The sequence below is a fragment of the Camelus dromedarius genome, chromosome 17 (genome assembly GCF_036321535.1).
Source record: "Camelus dromedarius isolate mCamDro1 chromosome 17, mCamDro1.pat, whole genome shotgun sequence".
NCBI lineage: Eukaryota > Metazoa > Chordata > Mammalia > Artiodactyla > Camelidae > Camelus > Camelus dromedarius.
Window position 1 is genome coordinate 41,122,055 of NC_087452.1, and position 23,400 is coordinate 41,145,454.

The window sequence follows — 23,400 nt, forward strand, 5'->3', positions numbered from 1 at the left end:
TTCATCTGGAGACACGATAGGGCTGAAGCTGCCAGGAGGGCAGCAGGGCCCCTGCAGCATAGCTCCGTGATTAAATATTCAAACCCAGTGAAGGCTGAGAGTCTTTATGGGTGTAATTACGGTGTCTCGGGGCCATCGCCAGCACTCCATCAGGGGCCTGGAGGTTTAAAGCCTCTCACAGCTGAACCTCTGGGGCTCTGCAGAGAGCAGTGCTATTCTGGGGCTCAGCTGGCGAGGCACCAAAACATAAGGGACGCCGTGGTGGTCCAGCCCTGAGGGCCTCTCGCTGTGTCTTGGAGCTCTGGGCTGGTCAGACCTGCAGTGACCATGTGCAGATTCCTGGGCCCTGCAGAGAGCTGGGTTCACTGCTGGGGCTTCTGCCCTGCAGGGAGTGGACGACATGAGCTCCTCGGAATGCAGCACCGTGGACTGCCCAGATCCCCAGGAGATCCTGAGGAAGATCCCCGAGCTGGCAGATGACCTCGATGAACCAGATGACTGCTTCACAGAAGGTAGAGTGGTAGCCACAGGCCTCCTCCCCTTGACATTCCTGAGGGCCAGAATCCAGCTCCACAAACATCCCACCACCACTGTCCAGGGCCGTGGCCTGGGGTCCACAGGAGACAGACAACTTGGGCCTCTGGCTGCCTCATTCAGACACAGAGGCAAACAAAGGCTGTGCTTTCCTCATCACCCTCGAAAACACCTGAGTTATAAACTGGCCCTCTTGAGGTTTAAAGGGAAAAACAGCCACTGCCATAAACTCTTGATCTGGGACATAAAGGACTCAAAGGCAGGCCATGATGCGTCTGTGTCCCTCCATCTTTTGTGTGACTCTGAAAGGCAAACCTGCCTCTTACTCTTCTTTTTCCTGGATATTTAGAACAGCGGGGCCCATTGTATTGTCCATAGATATTTGTGCAATAAATGAATAATCATATAGTTCATACCATAAAAGTAATTTAAAAAAAAACACACACTTCAATGAGTTTCCAGTTTCACATGACCCTGGGCTGGGCTGCACCCAGACCCCATCCCAGCCACGTTGTTGACCTCTCAGTTCAGCACTGGCTCAGAACATAGCCCCTCATACAACCCCAGGCCCAGGCCCTGTGGCTTCTCAAGCCTCCAGAGAGGACGGGCACCAGGACAGGGACCACTGGTATCATCTGTAGGGAGGAAGATGGTTGGGAGGAGGTGAGACTGGGCAAGACCAGGGGGGGAAAGGGACACCTGAAGGGCAGGATGGAGAGGCTGCCTGAAAGAGACCCCACTTCTCTCCTATTCCAGGAAAGAATTCTTTTCCAAAGGAGTGGCCAGTGGATTTCCCAGCAGAGGGGTTTCCCCACCAGGCTGAAGCAAGAACACTCCTCCTTTACCAGTGGGACATCACTCACTCTCAGTCTCCTCTCCCCACAGGCTGCGTTCGCTACTATCCCTGCTGCAAAGTGAACGTCACCAAGTTTCCCTGGACCGTGGGCTGGCAGGTGCGCAAGACCTGCTACCACATCGTGGAGCACAGCTGGTTCGAGAGCTTCATCGTCTTCATGATCCTGCTCAGCAGTGGATCTCTAGTAAGGGGAGGTGGGGTCCCTGCCCCAGAGCCCTCCAGGCGGGTTCCCCCACAATCCAAAGGCCCCAGAGCTGCAGCAGTGGGCTCCCCTGCTTCCTGGGCTGAAAGTCCCCAACGTGTGGCTGGAAGTCGAGCTGCAGCCCAGCCTGCCAGCTCCTCTGAGCAGGTGTTTGAGGTGCCTGATATACTGGCTGCAAGGATTTCAAGCAATGCATGTATTCAGCCCACTTTATAGATGGGGAAACTGACACTCAGAGGGCTTAGGGGACTTGACTTGTGCAAGGTTATCCAGCTTGTCAGTACCAAAACCTAACTTTGCCCTCATTTGATCCCAAAGCTCCTGACTTTCCACCTTTCCACCTTCTGTCCTCTCAAACTCACAGACCTTTCCTGAGGGCCCAGTACAAAGACGACCATCCCTCCCTGCCCTAGCAAGCCACTTGCAAATATGGCTATTACTCATTCATAGCTCACAGCAAATCATTGTAACAGGACTTCTTAAAATTTAATCACCTGGGGAGCTCGTTAAAATGCAGATTCTGATTCAGTAGAGCTGGGTTGGAGCCTGAGAATTTGCATTCCCAACAAGCTCCTAGGTGAGGATGCTGCTGCCGTCCACAGACCGCACTTTGAATAACAAGGCCTTACCAGCCAAGAGATTCAGAGTTAAGAGACAATTCCTAAGCCCCTTGCTGAACACCCAGCTTTGTAGGACAAGGAAGGATGTTTCTCTCTGCACCATGGCTTAGGCTCACTACCCAGTCTCAACAATCTTCCCAATGAACCAAGATAGATGTAGACACAGGAAGGGACTCCTCATCCCCAGTTGTCCACATTCCATAGATGAGGAAGTCAAAGTCCAAAGACACAGAGGGAGCTGCTCAGGGTCCCAGCTATTAGTTAAAGGGAGAACTAGAGCCGTCTCTTGATTCACGGCTCCAAGTGTTTCCACTTGCCTTGCTCCCTACATGTCATTTATTCCCTGAAAACAATCTACTGACCACCTGGGCACCGCCTTTAATGCCAGGTTTCCCAGGAAGGGAGCAGAACTGCTCAGGGTGTTGTCTCAGCCTGAGGGAGGAGCAAAGGCAGGTGAGAAGAGGTTGGAGAGCTAATAGGTGGGAGGAGGACTAGGCTAGCGATAGCACGAAGCCAAGGGAGAAGAGAGTTGCACGGAGCAGGTTGATCTGCCATCTTGGCTGAGTGGAGAAGGGATGGTGGCATCTGACAGTGCCCATTGTCCACCCAGAATAGCTGCCACTTTGCAGAGCAAGAGGAGGCTGGGCAGAGCATTCGCCACACCTGCCCTTCCCTCTGTCCTGAAAACAACCTTGATCATTTAATGGGAATATAACCATGTGTGCTGGGGACTAGGTGCCTTCTTCATCACCTCGTTAGCTCCCCTGGGCCTTCTCTCCTCATTTCTCCTCTACGCTGTCCCTTACTCCCTCCCTTCTCTCTCCTTCCCTCCCCCTCCCTCCCCACAGGGAGCTCCCATCACCAGCTGCCGGCCCCGCCCCCAGCTGCTCTCCCTCACCTCCCCATCTCCTTCCCCCAGGGACTGAACAGGCTGGCACCAAATTTAGTCTTCCTTATGCTTTTACTTTGAGTACGTTTTAAAAAAATAAATAGCATGAGTTTTTATCTGACAAAGTGCGAAAAAAAAAAAACCACTTGGAAATTATGGAAAAATGCAAAGAAAGAAGTATCACCCATTTCCCTATCACTCAGTGAATCTCACTTTGAAAACATTTTGGTGTACTTCCTTCCCATCTTTCTCAGGCATGTAATACATAAATATTACAAAACGGAAGCCGCATTTGTGCATTCTGTAATTTCTCAGTCAATTTTCTCAGTAATCCAGTCCTACCTCATTAAATGGCTGCAGAGTATTCCATGACAGGAGTGTGTCATCATTTATTTAACTGCCATCCCAAGCTCTCTTCTAAAAAGGATTGAACATCCTTATATATACTCTTTGGAGACGTTGGCTTATTTCCCAACATAGGTCTAGTCTTAGGACACAGAAATTCGGGTGCAGTATGTGGAAGGTGCGCTCTGAGCTGGAGCATGTGAAGGAAGGAGGGCAGAGCAGGGAAAGGTCCAGCCTCAGCCTGATCTCATGGAAGCTCTGAAGCCCAGAGGGCCCATGGGACTGTCCCACTTTGAAGCAAGGGGACCATCAGAGGGCCTGTGGTTGCCCCCCAGAGGAGTGACATAACCTCCTAAGGTGGGGGCAGATCCCCTCAGCCCAGGGAAGTGTGCTCGGGCAATGGAGGCACTCACCAGCTACTGGCAGCCAACGGTCACAGCAGCTGGGTATGGTCACACTGGCCCCTTAAACAGGATGTGGGTGGGGCACTCACAATGTCTAGTGTCCTTAGGATACATGCTTTTTTTTTTTTTAAGTACTTGCAGTTACAGTGTGAAGGCAGAATTGCTGAGTCTCTAAAGCCTTTGAGTCATGTTACCAAATCGGCTTCCCAGAAGGCTGAACTGGTTTTCCCTCCCCTCAGCCCTGTAGGGGAGTAGCTGCTTCCCCTCAGCCACCCCAATGCGAGGGTTCCCTCGTCTCCCTCACCCATGCCTTCTCATCTTCATCAGTCTGACAAAAGAGACACGGCAGCTTCTTTTCATTTGAATTTCCTTGATTACCAGTGAGATGGAACATTCTTTTTCAGAGTTCATTGGCGAGTCTTACTTTCATTTTCGTGAAGAACATCCTTGGATGCTTTTATTTTTAAACCCAGTCACTGTTAGCGATCCCTTTGGTTCACTTCCAGAATCCAATTCGAGCAGGTTTCCTTTCTCACTTGTGTTCAGCTCCCCTGCAAAATATAAGCAGGGCTGTGTGTCCCCGTCCGCTCCGAGGAAGTCCTGGTTTGTATCTCCCAGTGCCTCCTCCACTATCTCCCCAGAGCAGAGAAAACAAAATGATGCAGGCAAGGTGGTTACCAAAGCTCTCCCGGGGCTGCAGGCAGGGCTGGCTGGTCCTTCCCTGTCCCCAAACCCTAGTGCTGTGGATTCAGGCCGCCTACCATTTTGCTCCCTTCTTTCCAGGCCTTTGAAGATTTTTACCTCGACCAGAAGCCCAAGGTGAAGGCCTTGCTGGAGTACACCGACAGGGTGTTCACCTTTATCTTTGTGTTTGAGATGCTGCTCAAGTGGGTGGCCTATGGCTTTAAAAGTTACTTCACCAATGCCTGGTGCTGGCTGGACTTCCTCATCGTGAATGTGAGTGGCCCAGTGGGCACTTGTGGGGTTTGGGGTCTTCTCTGGCTGATGGCTGCAGCTGGTGCAAAGGAAGCTCAGAGGCCTGGCCTTCAAGGGCTACTCCAAAGAGAAGTCTTAGCAAGGGGTCCGAGGGTAGCCCTGCATACCTGTGAATGATAAGGTCTAGGCAGTACATGATTCCAACACAGTGGTGACCCTCAGATGAGTCCTCAGTTCCTAGGTCTCCATCCAGAAAGCCCACTTACCGCCCTCTATATTTTACATCCAGAGCAAGATGGCACATGCCCTTGTGTCCATTGACAGAGCTTCTGGACCTAGGGATATTGAGGACTGCCCAGCGCAGAGAACCTGCCCTCCCACTGACTCAGTGGTCCCCGGTCCTGGCTGTGCTTTGGAATCACCTGGGGAGCTCTTAAGAACACAGTGAACAAACACTACTCTTCCCAGAGATTTGGGTCTTACTACTGATCCTGGGTGGAGTCCAGGCATCAGGATTTTGTAAAAGCTTCTGGGCACGTCTAATATGCAGATAGGATTGAGAACCACTGAGTTTACACTACTGGAATCTCCTCAGTGGCACTAAAAGGGGCAGAGGGTCCCTTTGCAGAGGTTATGAGCTGGAGCTCGTGTGTCCAGACTAACATGTGTCCACTAACCCTGCATTAGGGGATTTACCAGGTGCCTCCCACATGTTACACTTGAGCTTCCTCAAAGCTGTGAGGGGACCATCCTCAGTAAAGTCTCTAGGAGCCTTCCTAGCCGCCAAAGCCAGGAGTGGTCTCTCCCTCCTCTTAGCCATACAGCCCTCTATCCGTCCAGTCCCTTGCAGTCTTGGCTTTGCAGGGTGGCTGTCTGAGTTATTTGTTCACTGCTGCCCATCTGAGGGTCCCTGCAGGCAGGAGGAGGCACGTGCTATGTTTGTCTCTGCCTCCCACACTCCCGCAGTCACCAGTGCCAAGGTCTGCACATCAGAGGTGTTAGGAAATGTGTCTGTATTTGGTGCTTGCCTCCTGAAGCTGGACTGGGTCCAGTTCAGAACATTCTGTCCAGCCTCCTGTGTTGGCAGGCCCTCCACAGCAGGTCTGTGCACCCAATTCTTTTCTCTCCTGATACCAGTGCACTAGCAGCATCAGGCCACTGTACCACAGGGATTCGCTGTGAGGCCTGAAGTCTGAGTCACAGGTGATAGTTTTGTGTATATCAAATATTCATAAAAAAAGGAAATGTTTTATTCTGGCTACCCACCCCTGTTAAGGGCACAGTCACTCCTACCTAAGTAAGTCTCACTAGTTTCATTCCTGATCACCTGAAATGGCCACCCACTCATCCATCCATCCGTCCTCCTACTAATTCTTCCTTCTGATCATCCACCCTTCCTTCCATACACCCCTCCTTCCATCTGTCCAACCATTCACCTTTCCTTTTTCCTTCCTACTTTTTGATTTGTGTTTCTAACTATCCTCTCATCTAACCTTCTATTCACTCATTCAAGCATCTTCCATCCAAGCATCCTTCTATTCATTCATTTTTCATCTTTCTCTTCTTCCTTTAACTCATCCATCTATCCTTCCTTTTTTCCACCCATCTGTCCATTCATCGCTTTTTCTTCCATTCATCCATCCACGCATCCATTCATCCATCCAGTTAACCCTCCATCCATCCAGTCAACCCTCCACCCATTCTCCAGTCCCTTCCATTTGTCTATTCTATCCATCTATCTTTTCACTCATCCATCAATCATATTACCCAGCCATCCATCCCATCCATCCACTATCCATGCTTCTGTATTTTGTCCTTTCTTCTTTGCTTTCTTTCTTCCACACTTCCTTTCAACTATCGTATCTATCTTTGTATCATTTAATTCATTCTTCTATCCAACCATCCTTCAACTTTCTATCAAGATTTCTTATTTCCTTCTTTTCTTCCTTCCATCCATCCATCCCAACATGATTCCAGCTTTTCTTCAATTTATCAAATGTTTATTTATAACTACTGAATATAGGATTGTTTTATGAACTATTCCGGGAGAGATAGAAGCCAAGAAATTAAAACTCCCTACCCCCAGGGGTTTACACTTTAATCTTCCAGCAGATAAGACACACATAGAGAAATAAACATATGATGAGGGGGGATGTAGTGAGCACTGCTGGAAATAATTAGTGTCTATGAGACACAGAGACATGAGCCTCCTTCCACTCTAGGGGTTGTGTAAGGCTTAAAATGAATAGGAGCCACAAGGTGCAAAAAGGACTGGGGATGGCCAATTTTAATTAAAGAATGACCCTGGGCAAAGGCACAGACACAGGTACATTTAGGGAATAATTTGATTTGCAGGGAGGATATGGGTGAAATATGACTAGAAAAGCAGGCTGTGGCCATATAATACTGGCTCAGGAGTCTGGAGCTTATCCTGAAGATGATAAAGCATGAGTGAAGGTTGGGAGAAAGAGGGAAACATGACCATAATCAAATCTGCAGTGGGGAATGGATGGGATGGATGCAATACTGGGACCTAGAGACCGATTGGGAGGCTAGTGGCCTAAGCAATGGGAAAGGAATGGGGCTTTGAGGGGAGAGCTTTGGTGGAGAGGCCCAGCTCCTGATCGCCCCAACTGCAGATTCTGCACTTGAGGCAGCCTTCCCAGGGGCTGAGCAAAGGACTGAACAGGGGCCAGCATGGAATTGGCCCCAAACCTCCTATTCTCAGTCAGCTAGGCAGCTGGGTACCATCTGCTGGTGTCTGGAGCCTTGCCTGAATGAAGGAAGGGGGTCCTTTCTATTCTGCTTTTTTTTTTTTTTTTTCTGTCTTGGTGGAATAAGCCACTATTCAGAGAACAGACCTTGTTTGAGGCTCTAGCACCCAAGTGTAAACCCTTCCCTTTCGGAGGTTCTGGTGTCCATCCCTACCTAGCTGTCAAGCTAAGCTGAGCCTGAATTCAGCCCACCAGTCATGGTGCAGTTGGGGTCTCCCAGGACTGGGTCACAGTGTCACATTGGCAAGCTTAAGCCAATGCATATGGTATCCCCTGGCACCTTCAAAGTTCTGGGAGGTGGACCATTTTTCGATGTCAGTTTGTGTCCTTTGCAGTCCTTGGTCCGACACTTAAAAGAATGCAGAATTGACCAACCAACAGGGACTCATGACTCAGTCATTATATTTCAGCTGTCTGTCAAAGCTGGATCTCATGGCCCCATGCCAGTCATTCTTACTGAAGAACTGCAGAGCCATAAGGGCCTCGGAGTTTTCTTAGTCTGACTCCTCATTTTATAGGGGGTGAAAGTGCAACCTGGACTAGCAAGGCACTGATCCAGCATCACAATGAAATCAGGGTTTGGGGGGAACTAGACCCTACCCAGCCCAGGACTCTTTCCACTCCACTTTTTAAGCAAAAACAATTGAGACTCACTTTATATTCATCAAAATAGACTTTCAGTATAACCCCCGTGAACGACCATCATCTTTCCAAGTCTCTGAAAGTCAGTCAAATTTTCAAGGCTGTTGGGACCAGGCTGGTGCCCACAGAGGGGAAAGGGAAGGCTGATCTACTACACTGGGAGCTTGACCACTTACATACCAAGGGTGGCAATGTGGGAGACTGAGTTTTTCTTGCTCAAAGATTCAGATAATGATGAAGGAAATCTTTTATGAAAGGGAAGGGACTGGACTCTTGATCTACCTCTGGTTGGAGTTTGGAATAAGGTGGGAGCCAGGATGATGGCTCCGATAGAGTAGGAGGTGGGAGGGATTTCCTGCCTCCTTCCACCAGGGCCGTCTTTCTGGAACCCTAGGGTGATGCTTTTCCTCTCTGTCTATGCCCAGATCTCACTGACAAGCCTTATAGCGAAGATGATGAAGTATTCTGATATGGAATCCATCAAAACCCTTCGGACCCTCCGTGCCCTGCGGCCACTGCGGGCCCTGTCTCGATTTGAAGGCATGCGGGTAAGACCTATCTCCAAACCATTCTGGTCTGCAGAATTTGGTACCTCTTCCCCTCTTTATGCCTTCAATACCACTGACCCTGAGCTCCGGCCCCACCCCCACAGGTCGGCTCGGGGTCCCCACTTCCTGCTGTCATGTTGGTGGTGCCACAGTGTCCTCAGTCCCGGTTCTCCTTCAAGTCTGTCTGTAAGCCCTTCTCCCTTCTCACCTCAAAGACCACATCTACCAGGACTCAGGCCTCACTCTCTCCTGCTCTTAGTGAGGTGATCCTGCTTCATGGCTTCACAAACATCTCTTACCTCAATCTCCCCACCAGCCCTGCCTTTTGTCCTTATTGCCGAAATCTCCGGAACCCAAGCTCTTCATCTTTCCATGAAAACTGGGTCTTTCCTCTGATAAGCCATTTAAATATAGTGACATCATCAGCTCAGCCACCACCAACTGGAATGCATCTTCTGTCCAACTTAGGGCAGTTATCTGGTCCTGAGGGTTCTCCCTTTTCATCCATCCCTTTCCTCATCCTTCACTATCAGCCTCCACCTTGCTCTCACCGTTTTCCTCAGGATGGAATGCTAACAAGCCTGGCCCTTGTCTTATGGGAGGATGAGGAACTGCTAGTTTTCCCCCTCCCCTTCTTCATGATTATGAAAGCCTCCTGGTACAGAAAGTAAAGTTTGCTTTCTTCCTCCACCCTTGCTTCAAAGAAGACATCATATCTTTGAAACAAAAGTGGAGTTCTAAAATTGACTTACATCTTTACAAACGCTAGGAGCTTATGATTGAAATACTTTGATTTTTATTTTATTTCTGGGTTGCTGATTTACAGATAAGCACGATGGTGAACATGGCTTTGGGTTTTCACTGATTCTTGACCAAAGCACACCATAAACTATATGTTGTGTATTGTATTTCAGGAAAAGAAAGCAAGGTTCTAGAAGTTAGTATGTGCAAGCACAACACACGTCCTCACCCCGCTAAATGAGCATGTATGTACTTGTAAACTTGTCCATTTCCCCAAGTCTGAGGAGAGAAACTGAAACCTGCCCTAAATGAAACTGACAGAGAAGGTATAAAGCTATAAAGCCATCTTCAGCTGCCTAGGGTCTCTCAGTCTTCTGAGTTTGAATTATGGCTCTAATTAACTCACTTCTCTTGCTTCCAAATGCCACTGGCTCGTGAAGCAGCCTGCATGAGGGTAGAAGGAAGTGGAATCTGGCAAGGAGGGTGGGGTGTTTGTGGAGTTCCAGGTCTTTTTTCCTTTCTCCCAGGTGGTGGTGGATGCCCTGGTGGGCGCCATCCCATCCATCATGAACGTCCTCCTCGTCTGCCTCATCTTCTGGCTCATCTTCAGTATCATGGGCGTGAACCTCTTCGCGGGGAAGTTTCAGAGATGCATCAACACCACCAATGAAGACTTTTCCCTTGTGCCTTGGACTACTGTGACTAACATGTCTGAATGTGAACGTCAAAACTACACTGGAAAGTTCTTTTGGGTCAATGTGAAGGTCAACTTTGATAACGTTGCAATGGGCTACCTCGCACTTCTGCAGGTGGTGAGTCCTGAGAACAACCACGTCTCTTCCTTTGGCTGCTCAATAACATGGAGGGTCTGGAGTCTTCCAGAAGATGCTATGTGGAGACTGCAAGGGGTAGCACTCAGTGTGACCCGAGATCATTCCCTAGTCCTGCAGACCACACCGTGAGGCTAGAGGGCCTTACCAATGAGTGTGATCTCACAGTGGTGCAGTTAGACCAATGTGGGCTCATAGAATAGAACAAAGGGATGGCCTGCAGTGGGACTGTTTATCAAGTGAAGACTTCGAGTTCACTACTTGTGCTAATAGACCTGCTATAGCCACAGGGTCAGTCTTCCACCACAAATCATCTCCTAGAGGGTAGTAAAACTATATGCCAGGTCTACTGTCATGATAGGTAATGCTTGTGATGATGACAGTAACATTCACATTTCCTTTCATTCATTCGTTCATTCATTCATTCATTCTTCCCTTGCCTTCACCCACTTGTTCATTCAGTCCTCCATTCATTCAGGTGTTAATGCAGTTGCTTATACATTTGTCATGCAGTTACTCACAACCTCCTGCACGCCACCATTTGTTCATGAGTTCGTTGAAAAGCTAGTCCCCAAGTTGCTACGGTGTGCCGGGCGGTGAAATCAGCCCTGGGAGATACAGAAGCATGTCAAATCTGGCTCTAGGCAGGTCAATGCTCTATAAGAAAAACAGAGAAATAAGTGAATCAAGATAGAGGCCAGCGTGGATGGATGGGCAGACACTGAGCGGCCTCTGCTCCTTGTTTCTAGGCAACCTTTAAAGGCTGGATGGACATCATGTATGCAGCTGTGGATTCCCGGGAGGTGAGTCTCAGCCCACGGCGCCTGCTGCCTCCCCCTCTGTGTGTCCCGCCCACGTTCGTCTTTTTTGAAATGGAGTGAAAGTGGCCTTGGTGCTGGAAGAGGCAGTCACCCAGCCACCTGGCACTATCCCTCCCTGGAAGAGTTTTCCAGCTGGACCTCTGTTGGACGTTCAAGCTGGTCTTCCAGGCTTATCAAGTTCTTCCTCTGCTCACCGTTGAGGAAATGATCAGATAACGCCTGAAGGACTGTGTGTGAGGGTGCTCCCCGGGCAGAGGCAGGAGCGAGGGCAGTGGCTAGAATAATGGAATTTCAGGGACTAGCCTGGCAGCCAGGCGGGGGAGATGGGCGCTGCTGGGGAAGGACCCTTTCCCACTACACAGACACTGCTGATGCCCTGCCGCACCCCCGCTCAGCCCACCTCTGAGTTCACTCGCAGGCTGTGTTTCTGATTCTGTCTGCGATTTGACTTTCTTCAGTGCCTCAGATGGAGGTGCAGGTGGAGGACTGCAAGCCTACAGAGGCAACCCTCCCAGATGAGCTTTGGCAATCTTTAGATTGGAGGTACAATTCTCATGTGTGTTCTACAGTCCTGAGAGGCCATGGTGCCGGTTGCCCAGGTTGATGGTCTGCTTGACCACCCCCTTTACTGCCTTCATCCTCTTCCTGCCTCCCCTCCCCCTCCTTCATCCTTGTTTCCTGGCATCGCCTCCCAGATAAGCCACCTACACCCAGGTCCTTGTCTCAGGGTTCCCTGGAGTGAACACAAACTAAGATGCCCCCTCCTACTGTGCTCACAGGTCAACATGCAGCCCAAGTGGGAGGACAACGTGTACATGTACTTCTACTTTGTCATCTTCATCATTTTCGGTGGCTTCTTCACACTCAATCTCTTCGTTGGGGTCATAATTGACAACTTCAACCAACAGAAAAAAAAGATAAGTGGGGCTCAGGTCTTTCTGCAGTAGTGGCAAGTCTTCTACTTCCAGACCCCTGGCCTCATGACTGAAGCCAACATTATTCACAGCCCTCATGCCTTACTGGGATCCCAGTCTTGGCCTTGAGCACCAACACTGACCTTTGCCCCCTGATTGCAGCCTTCACCCCTGTATGGGGACCCCAGGGGGGTTGGCTGCAATTGAGGGCAATAACAGCAGTGTGCGTTATTCTGTCTCTGCACTTAGGGGGCCAGGACATCTTCATGACAGAGGAGCAGAAGAAGTACTACAATGCCATGAAGAAGCTGGGCTCCAAGAAGCCCCAGAAGCCCATCCCACGGCCCCTGGTGAGTCCTAGAGCTCCCTTCTAGCAGAGTGAGTCTGGAAATCTAAGGCTGGGAGGTCCGGCCAGTGCTCTCTGTGGAGGAGGAGACCTGGGGTGAGTTTGGGGAGGAGATAATGAACGTTCCCAGGCCCAAGGGATGAAAAGCCTGGAAGAAGACACTCTGGCCTTCTGGAGTGAACGTATCTCCTACAGGGGCTCCAGATAGACTGCTTGGAGAGGTGCTGAGCTGCCTAACAGGCTGAGGATTCCACACAGGTTTTGGAGCAGATTAGGCTAAATGACAGTAAGGAGCCCTGAGATGAAATGTGTGTGGTTACGCATCATCATCTAGGTTGCAAGGGATCACCAGCCTCACGCCACACGCCACCCCTTGCCTACAGGTAGACAGAAAGGAAATGGCCAGACGCAACCCCCCTGGGATCCTGGGCCCAGTCCTGGTCATGATCAGGTGACACAAAAGGAACCAAAAATTATCCCACTCTAGTGTTAAAGACTGACCAGAACTTAGATACATACTTCCCTTTGGTTCCTTCATTCACAGCGATCCATGGCATAATCCCATGAGCCCTTCCCCACACAAGGGCAAAGCCTAAGGACCTTCAACAAAGGTACAGGCCTTTCCCTACATGAATTAAGGAGACATACATTCTGTTGGCTAAGGCATTAGGATTTCTAAATCATGGCATGGGGTTTGCATCAGTTACAAATAACTTCATGAACATGAGGTTCTGAAAACATTGACAGGAGGGGAAAAAAATGCTTTCTATGACCTTTTACACATTTTACTTGGAAACAGTGGTCACAGATTTACTACTATTCTCAATTCTGATAATAAGTGTTACAATGGGGAGTGATAGGGTGTTCAGACCTCTGTAGGGGCAGAGGTCTCCTTCCAAATCCCCCATAAGATCTAGATAACTGGGGTTGAGTGAGCTTGAGGGAAAGTCCTTAAGGCTCAGGGAGTATCCCTCCAAGGTTCAATGGGAAAGAACAAGCTCAAAATTAAGAGATGTAAGTGAAAGGCTGAGCCCAGCCAATCAGTCAAGTAGGGGTCACAGGAGGAGGGTCCTAAGACCCACTGAGAAGCAAACAGCTGAGTCCCTGCTGGTCTTTACTAGGAGCTGGACTGATGTTGAACCCACATTTGAACCAGACACCGGGGAGCCCTATGCTGGGGCAACCCTTTCCCTACATACTTGCTCGATTTCTCTATAACATCTCAGCTTCTCCCCTCTCATCAGCCAATCCTACAGACCACCATAGCTTCCTCTTCACAGGAGGACGATTTCCTTTGGACAGGGTGAGCTGCATTTCAAAAAGGGACCCTGGAGAGAACACTATGTTAATTACAAAGGTAGGAACCTAATGTTGCAATTCTAGGCACTGCAGTAGGAGTAGAAGTCAGTGGTTGGGCAGGAAGACCTACAACAAGGTCATCATGTCTCCTAATTAAGCCATAACTAGGCTCCTCCAAGGCTGGTGCTTGAGGAGGTCTTCCACATGGACAAGGGAAGTGAGACCTCATAGCCCAGCTGTGTTCCTGAGATTAGCCATTCTTTCGGATGGGAGTTGGGGTGGTATATTACTAATTAGCTATCAAATCTATACTGGCTTTACTGTAGGAACATGGCTCTCTCCTTAATATTCTGGTCCAAGCAGGGCAAACATTCTTTCCTTTGCTCCCCTTAGCATAACTGAGGCAAGCCTGAAACATTTAAATGAGACTTTGAGGCTTCAGGATGCCAGAAGGGAAGCTAGCAGAGCAGGGCCCAAGCAACAATTGCACATGGCTGCTCTCCAGGGCACACAGCCTTTGTCCATCCTAACTCCTGGATTGCATCCATATGGCAGGCAGCATCTTGGCACCCACCACCCCATGAGACAAGCCTGATCATGTGTCTTCCACAAAGTCCAGAGCCAAGAAAGAAACCCAAGCAAAAAGATGAATTCCCACCTAAAACACACCTTCCCAGGTCCAGCTTCCTTTTCACCAGGTTATTGGCACAGGAATACCCACCTTCTTCCCTGAGGGGTCCCAGTGGGTCGAGCTGCTCAGGTAAGCTGAGCACAGGCTGTAGGACTGTATTCCACAGGCGCACTGGTTCCAGCTCATGGCAGGGCCAACCTCAGGTGACACAGGGACCCCCAATACAGGCATGTACATAGTACTCCTTGCCACAGGTGAAGTCCAAATTCTAAATCTTATGCTTCATTTGTAGCAAAGACTAAGGCTTAATCTTTGCTATGAATGAAGTCTTAGCCTGCCTTCCATGAGACTGGTAAATTTTATTCTATACAATTCCCTGCTATAGAAATCACTAAAAGCAGGTTTAACATACTCCACTTTATAGGAAAATAATAGGCTGTAGAATATCACATCATCATTCACCCACTTCATCATCTCCGAGAGCACTGAGGGTTGCAAAGAAGTGATCCCTGCCCACAGGCTAAGCCAGCAAGCTGCTCCATCCCCAGCAGCTGAAGATCCAGGGCAAACTTGATGCCCAGATCTTAGTAACCGTCGCCTACTCTATGTAATTAGAAGTCACATGGCCATGAATGGGCCTTTAATTTTTTTTCACCATTTTCAGTGATGAAATGAAAGCTATTAGTGGCTCTGCAATCTGCCTCTCCATCCCAGAAAAGACGTGAGCCAGCAGTTATAACTGGAGCCAAGCCCACTGGGGTCTGAGTCTTTGCTCTAACCCTGCAGGGTGGCAACCCATCTCTACCATGAAGCAGAAAGCAGGAACCAGCCTCTGTCACAGCCCTTCTCCCCTCCGCCTGCTTTTGCAGCTCCTGGGAGCTCCCTGGTGAGACTCGTAACAGGGTCCTCTCTCCCTCACAAGCACTCATGCAGAGCCCAGCATATAGTACACATTCAGCAAGTGCCTGTTGTCCAGAAGTATATTTAACCAACTGACTGGAGTGGCTTTATAGTTTCATTTGAGGTGTGGGTAATTCAGAGCTGTCCATTCCGTCATCCATTTGTTCATCTATCTGTTGAGTATCTATTGCATGCCAGGTACCGTGCAGACACTAGGGATAGAGCAGGGAGTAAGATGGACAAAGTTCCTGCCCTCACAGAGATGACAGTCCAGAGACACAGGAAAAAAATTAGCAAAAATCACACAGATATGAATTCACAGGCTGGAGAGATCACTGAGGGAGAAAGAATGGGTGAGGAGCAAAGGATACCGAGTAATGAGCCTTGAGGAGCTCTAACATCTAAAGGTTGAATAAAGGAGACTCAAAAAAGAGCATCCAAGAAGGCAAGCAAAGAACCAGCGAAGTAAGGCCTGATGGGAACCAAGAAAGGAGAGTTTCAGTGGGAGGGGTGGTAAGCCACGCCAAACAAGGGTTTGAGGATTTCGTATCACGGAGGTTATGAGTGATCTTAACAAGGACCATTTCAGTGGCAGGATGGGGACAAGAGCTGTGTTGGAGTTGGTTGAGGAGTGAATGGGAAATAGTGACTGCACACAACTCTTTCAAGAAATTTAACTGTGGAAGTGGGGAGAGGAGTAGGGTGGTAGCTGGAGGGAGATGTGAGGTTCAGGAAGACTTTTCTTGAAGTTAGGAAAACTCAGTCATTAGAGACGTAGCTAATGAAGTGAGAAGTTATAACCGAGAGTGGCCAAGAGCCTCACTCATGAGTAGTGAAGCAAAGGGACCAGGAGGTTGTTAAGAGGCAGCAAGGAAAAGGAGGCAAAGGTGGGCTAATTCGATGACACAGGCATCAAAGGAGGAAGGGTTTTACGAGACACAGGAGGAGCAAAGATCTGGGAGTGACCGTGGGGAATAGAGAGACCTCAGGCCTGTCCCTCAGCCCTAGAGTCTGTGGGGTGGGGAGAATAAGCAGCCACTGAGTAGGAGGAGAGTTTTGCAAAATCAAAGCAGAGTTCAGAAGTGTCCAAGAGAAGGTGAGGGTGGAGGGTAAATTTGGAATTAAGAACTCACAGAGCAGTAAGATGCTAACAGCACAGGAATGACTAGAGGGCCATACTAAGGAATTCTTTTTTAAACACCATAAAAAAATAGCCAAATAGAAATGATCTCTGTGTTGTCCGGACCACTCTACCTCATTACAAGAATGCAAACAACCAAGACCTGACTCCATGCCCTGTACCTGTGTTTGTTTAGACATCTGCACAGTCCCAGAAATAAAGAGAACATTTGCAGAACAATAAGGTGAATCATTACAGTTGATTTTACCCTCGAATCAATAATTTTTCAAGCAGTTCTTGAACTCTTGCCCTATGCAGTTCCTGCACTACAGAAACACAGGGTTAAATAAGACATGGCTCCATCCTCAAAGAGCTCATTGTCTATTAGAAAAAGAAAAGAAGCATGCGTGAAATGCTAGAACTCAAGACTGACTGTAAAGGCCGTGGGAGCCCAAAAAAGGGACAGAGAGATGTGGTGTGATGTGATTAAGGAAGACTTCCCTGGAGGAAGTGGAGCTTAAGAGAGATGGATTACTCAAGGCTATTGGGATTGACTGATTTATTATACAATTTTTAAAGATTGCTTTCCATTTACAGTTAATACAAAATATTAGCTCTGTTACCCGTGTTGTATAATACATCCTTGAACCTATCTTACACCCAGTAGTTAGTACCTCCCACTCTCCCATCCCTATACTTTCCCTCCCTCCCAAACTGGTAAGCAACCATTAGTTTGTTCTCTATATCTGTGAGTCTGCTTCTTTTTTATTATATTCGCTAGTTTGTTGTATTTTTTAGATTCAACATATAAGTGATATCATACAGTATTTGTCTTTTGTGTCTGATTTATTTCACTTAGCAGAACAGCCTCCAAGTCCATCCATGTTGCTGCAAATGGCATTCATTTTTATGGCTGAGTACTATTCCATTTACATATATACTACACCATCTTTATCCATTCAACTGATGGACACTTAGGTTATTTCCATATCTTGGTGATTATAAATAATGCTGGTATGAACATTGGGGTGCATGTATCTTTTCAAATTAGTGTTTTTGTTTTTTGTGTTTTTTTTGGATATATATCCAGGAGTGGAATTTCTGGGTTATATGGTAGTTCTGTTTTTAGTTTTTTGATAAACCTCCATACTATTTTCCATAGTGGCTTCACCAATTTACATTCCCACCAACAGTGTAGGAGGGTTCCCTTTTCTCCATATCCTTGCCCACATTTGTTACTTGTGTTCTTTTTGGTGATAAGGGCTATTGGAATTTAGATGGCCAAGAGAAGGAGCAGAAAGGCATTGCAAGTAGAGAAAAGAGCATGGACAAGGACAAAGTGCCTGGTGACTTCATGGGGCCAGGAGAGGCAATGAGGACTTGAATTGAGGCAATGAGGTAGAATCAACTAAGAATGAGATTTGGGGAGAGGTAAGGACAGAACTCAGCTTCTACTTGGATGTGGAGTGTGAGGGAGACAAAAGAGACAGACTGTAAAAACCCATCTATGAAGAACACAGCCTCTCCAGATGCCTGTTTATTATGTTGGTAGAAAGGCCTGATGTACCATGTCTTGTTTCCTCAGAACAAGTACCAGGGTTTTGTCTTTGACATCGTGACCAGGCAGACTTTTGACATCATCGTCATGGTCCTTATCTGCCTCAACATGATCACCATGATGGTGGAGACTGATGAGCAGAGTGAAGAAAAGACAAAAGTCCTGAACAAAATCAACCAGTTCTTTGTGGCCGTCTTCACGGGCGAGTGTGTCATGAAGATATTCGCCTTGAGGCATTATTACTTCACCAATGGCTGGAATGTGTTTGACTTCATCGTGGTCATCCTCTCCATTACGAGTAAGTGGGCATCACGTGTGGGGATGCCCAGCCTCTGCTTGGGGTTGTTTCGGCTGCTCTTTCAAATCCAAGGGGACAACTAACAAAGTTTTACAAAAACGCATGTTGTATGTTAGAGGAGCCCAGTATTTGCTCCTTCACAAGAGCAGCAGATTTAAAATGCCCCCGGGCCTCTCAGTGAAATGGAGAAGTTCCACTGACCTTCTCCACGCTGCCATGAAGTATATTCAGGCACCTATTGTGTGCACAGCCATCGCCAGAACATTGGGGCCTGAAAAGAAACAATCACTCGCCAAAGAACCTAAGATGATGGAGTTTCCAGTGGGTCTTATCTTTATGTCCTTCAAAGCAAAGAGTGGGTGGTGTGGTGTGAGGTGAGTCATAAAATGCTTTCTGGAAAAGGAGGTGGTTGCCAGAAGAGTGAGGAAAGACTGGGAGGACATTGTTCAAAGGAGATTCTTGAGTCAAGGGTCTGGAATTAAATCTCTGTATAACTGTCCACTTAGGGAATATGAGTGACAGAAAAGTCAAGGGACCAGTGCCAAGAGATCAATGCTATTATGACCTAGTCTGGGTGTGGTTGAATGACAGGTCCAGTATTTGGGGGCCAGTGGTGTTCAGAGAAAATGAATGGAGTCAGAGGCTAAAGCTGGGGCTGGAGCCACCATAATTGAATGCTAGCTGAGTTCTGAGGACTGGCCTGGGATCCATGGACCTTCACAGAAACCCTGTGAAGGAATATTACTGTACTCATTTTAAACATTTAGTACTGAGCCTCAGAGATTAAGTTATCCCAAGTCATATCGTTTGGAGCTGAATTTAGACCTGGCTAATAATGTTCTTTTTAATAAATTAACAGCCTCCCACCAACAACCAGGAGACTGTTCCTGGCCTTCATGTGGCTTAGCCAAAGTTTGGCCCTATAAAGGCCAAATCCCAGCACACCAGCTTTACTTTGCATAATAAATATATCCTGTCCTGTTATATCACGACCTGCTTACTTTTCCTGTCAGGGCATAGCTGTGGATTTCATTTTCCGTTGATTTACCATCAAGAGCTAATAGCATCTAATGCAGCGTGGCAGCACTTAATCTCCCTGTCCTGGGGCTGAAACACACAGCCCTGGGGGGCGTGTTTGTTTGGGGGGAGGTGCTTAAATTTGGTTTTGTTTTTTCGTTTTGTTTTATTTTCCCACTGCTGCTGTGGGTTTTTTGTGGGTTTTTTTTTTTTTTTGTAGGAAGTTTGTTTTGATTGTTTGTTTGCATTCCAAAGTGAGAGACTCTAAAGGCCATTTTTGGTTTTATATTAGAAGAGGGAGCTTGCTTATGTGACTTCCCATGTCAATACTATAGACATGAAATATTTCTTAAAGTACTCCATTCTATCATGGGGACACCTTAACTACCAGTTCCTATGACCTACACAGCAAAACCCTTCATGGGCAGAAATCACTCACAGAGACAGCTTGAAAACAATTGCAAGAACCCACCAACCATGCTCCTGCCCTCCCTCCCTCTCCCCTTTTCTTTCTTGCCACCAGTAAGATATGTACTGAGTAAACGTTCCAAGTATGAAGACTCTGGACTTTAAGAGAGGGGCTTTCGTAAAGATTTCATAATACAAAATTATAATTATTTCCCAATTCTCCTCTCTTTTCCTCCCTCCTTCCAACATAATACTGTGACCACCCACGTTCACACAACAAAGACAAGTAGGGAAAGAGGGTCAAGGGAGCCCTGCAAGGAGAGAGAGCCACCCTGCCCTTCTTGCTACCATACCGTTCACCATTTGTCCAGAGAGGTTCTGAATCCTGTGTGATCTAAAGGTCCTGCCTAATCTTTGGTGGTCTTAACAGGGCTCCACAGGTCCCCAAGACCAAGCTTCACAAACCTTCAAGTTAGATATCACATAGGAAGGCGTATACATTCTCCATCTCTCCAACCTTATTCGTAGTTCGGGTAGTGGGGGTTCTGTAACTGACCCTAAACAAGCTGATCTCCAGGCCCTAACACAGAGTTCAAACACAGCTGGAAATGAAAGAAACAAATAAAAGCCATTATGTAGACAGCTGGCCATTAAAGCCATTCTGCTTCAGTTGTCAGCAAGTTGCCCAACTCCTCAGGCCCCTTATAATTAATACTAGGCTCTGTACAATTATCTACAGGACCATATGCCAGGAACTAAGTCAATCTTCACAGTAGGAGATAGGGAGATAAATCATAAGGGGTCCCAGCCTTCACAAGCACAGGACTGGGGTGGAAGAGAAGGCACGACCTAAAGGCTGAATTCTTGGGGAAGAGCAGGGTCTGTGTCACAGACAGAAACAAAGCACTATGTGCGTGTGGACTAGGGTGTAGTCGCTTCCAGCCGAACTAGGCTGCAGAAGGTAGGGTTCTGATCATGGAGGTGGACTAAGAAGATTTCTGGATGGAGGGAAAGATAAGAAAACGGTAGGAAGGGTGAGCCTTGAGGGGGAGAGGGCTTATGCCGTGGACACCTACTGAACCCCTACTTTATGCCAACCCCCGTGCCAGGTTCAGAGGACCCAGAGTCCTTGAATACAGATTCTCAGATGGAGGTCCATACGGAGCGGGGGGCGGGTGATGACAGCCAACTTTGTCAGATGGTTGGAAGTACTAATTAGATCATTTCCCCTTACTTTTTAAAGGCCTGGTGTTTTCTGCAATTCTTACATCACTTGGAAATTTATTCTCCCCAACGCTCTTCCGCGTCATCCGCCTGGCCCGAATCGGCCGCATCCTCCGGCTGATCCGCGGGGCCAAGGGCATCCGCACGCTGCTCTTCGCCCTCATGATGTCCCTGCCCGCCCTCTTCAACATCGGGCTGCTGCTCTTCCTCGTCATGTTCATCTACTCCATCTTCGGCATGGCCAACTTCGCTTACGTCAAGTGGGAGGCTGGCATCGACGACATGTTCAACTTCCAGACCTTCGCCAACAGCATGCTGTGCCTCTTCCAGATCACCACGTCGGCTGGCTGGGACGGTCTCCTCAGCCCCATCCTCAACACGGGGCCCCCCTACTGCGACCCCAATGTGGTCAACAACGGCGTCAGAGGGGACTGTGGGAACCCAGCCTTGGGCATCCTCTTCTTCACCACCTACATCATCATCTCCTTCCTCATTGTGGTCAATATGTACATCGCTGTGATTCTGGAGAACTTCAATGTGGCCACGGAAGAGAGCACAGAGCCCCTGAGTGAGGATGACTTTGACATGTTCTATGAGACTTGGGAAAAGTTCGACCCAGAGGCCACTCAGTTCATTACCTTCTCTGCCCTCTCAGACTTTGCAGACGCCCTCTCTGGCCCCCTGCGAATCCCCAAACCCAATTGCAACACGTTAATCCAGATGGACTTGCCTTTGGTCCCTGGAGATAAGATCCACTGTTTGGATATCCTGTTTGCCTTTACCAAGAATGTTCTGGGAGAATCTGGGGAGTTGGATTCTTTGAAGTCAAATATGGAGGAGAAATTTATGGCAACTAATCTTTCAAAAGCATCCTATGAACCAATAGCAACCACGCTCCGGTGGAAGCAAGAAGACATTTCAGCCACTGTTATCCAAAAGGCCTATCGGAGCTATGTGCTGCACCGCTCCCTGACCATCTCCAACCCCCTAGGTGTGCCCAGGGCTGAGGAGGAGGCTGTGTCACTCCCAGATGAAGGCTTTGCTGCATTCATGGCAAATGAAAATGGTGTGCTCCCAGACAAATCTGCAAGTACATCTGTCACATCTTTCCCACCATCCTACGACAGTGTCACTAGAGGCCTCGGTGATCAAATCAACATGCACACACCTAGCTCAGTGCAAAACGAAGGTGACGCTGTCAGTAAGGAAGCCAGTAGTCCCTACTGAGGACACTTTAGCATGGGCATATCCAGTTCTGATGTGTCCTTCTGCTCTGTGACAGCTTACCACTACCACCTCACCAATGCATGCCACTGGTCACACTGTCAGAACTGGACAGGGAATGCAGTTGGTACCCACCTTTGGAGAAGCCCTCACACACCAACAGGAGTCAGAAGGCAAGGACATCTCCACTGTAATTTCCCTTTTAAATTTCAGTATCAGATGATGGGTTCCCTTGCTTTCCAGAAAATAACCCTAGTCCTTTTGATTCTGATTGTGACCAGAGCTCCTATTTACCAAGACCAACATCTCAGGACCAGACCTTCCAAAGATATATGGCAAGGATGTTGCTGAAGGTCCCAACTAGTCCTCTGTGAAACACCACACTGAGATTGGCAGTGTTATTTAGGATTTTGCATGACTGCATGTTGAGAGCTGCCACACCATTGCTCCAGCCCAAGGTAACATCTGTGGTCTATGTCATGAAAGTCCTTTGAGATATCCATTAAAATTAATATTTTTAAAGGTATGTCAAAACCAATGTTATATGTTAAAGCATCATTTTTAAAAATTATGTGATACTGATGTGTCATAAATCACATCTTCACTTTCAGGGTTCCTGATATTTTGCAGTTTGTGCTTATGGCTGGGTGGGCAGGAAGGAGTATGGTCCTGGGAGCTTGTTCTAATCCTAACTCTTCCACTGCTTGCCTGGCTGACCTGAGCCAAACTCTTTCCCCTGTGAACCTCTTTCCCCATGGTGGTGGCATATAGAGCAGATTCTCTCTGCAGCCCTTGCATTTCATGTTGTAGAACTCAGTGGGGCCCTGTACCAACTTAGATGACAAAAACACTCTCTTCTGAAACTGCAGTGGCTAAACCTTTCTGCCGTGTAGCCAAGAGGCAACTTTTGAATATATTCCAGAACCTGTTTCACATCCCACAGACTTTAAAGAGGAAGATTTTCACAGTTCTCTTGGAGCATGACGCCATAATTATAAAATCAAAAGAAAAGGGACATTTTGAGAAAATGATTGGAAGATAAAAGGTACGGCCAATAGTTTCTTTAATTCATCCTACAAAAGTTATTAAGTACCTATTACACGACAGACATTGCTCTAACTCCGTAATGGGAGTTAAGCCCCCAAAGATTAACTGGATTGATGCAGTGAATGGAGCAAGAGTTGTCAGGGGATGGTATTCAGGCCAGAGGCATGGAGCAGGTCTTAAGATGAAGGAGAGTGAAGTTCGAGCGACAATGTAGGACATAAAGGATCTAATGACAGCCATGATTTTCTAGTACCTCTTGGGACATTCTCTGC

The 23,400-nt window shown here is 47.9% G+C and overlaps 1 protein-coding gene across 1 annotated transcript in view; it reads left to right on the forward strand.

Annotated features, from left to right (window-relative positions):
- SCN10A (sodium voltage-gated channel alpha subunit 10) overlaps positions 1-22,084 on the forward strand; it is a 76,354-nt gene extending 54,270 nt beyond the window's left edge. Inside the window, exons 18-27 of the mRNA XM_031469976.2 lie at positions 389-512; positions 1,420-1,574; positions 4,634-4,807; positions 8,628-8,750; positions 10,019-10,303; positions 11,071-11,124; positions 11,922-12,059; positions 12,302-12,406; positions 17,938-18,208; positions 20,877-22,084. Coding sequence (XP_031325836.2) covers positions 389-512; positions 1,420-1,574; positions 4,634-4,807; positions 8,628-8,750; positions 10,019-10,303; positions 11,071-11,124; positions 11,922-12,059; positions 12,302-12,406; positions 17,938-18,208; positions 20,877-22,084 — 2,637 coding nt within the window. The remainder of the gene's footprint in view (positions 1-388; positions 513-1,419; positions 1,575-4,633; positions 4,808-8,627; positions 8,751-10,018; positions 10,304-11,070; positions 11,125-11,921; positions 12,060-12,301; positions 12,407-17,937; positions 18,209-20,876) is intronic.
- Positions 22,085-23,400: the final 1,316 nt, after the last annotated feature.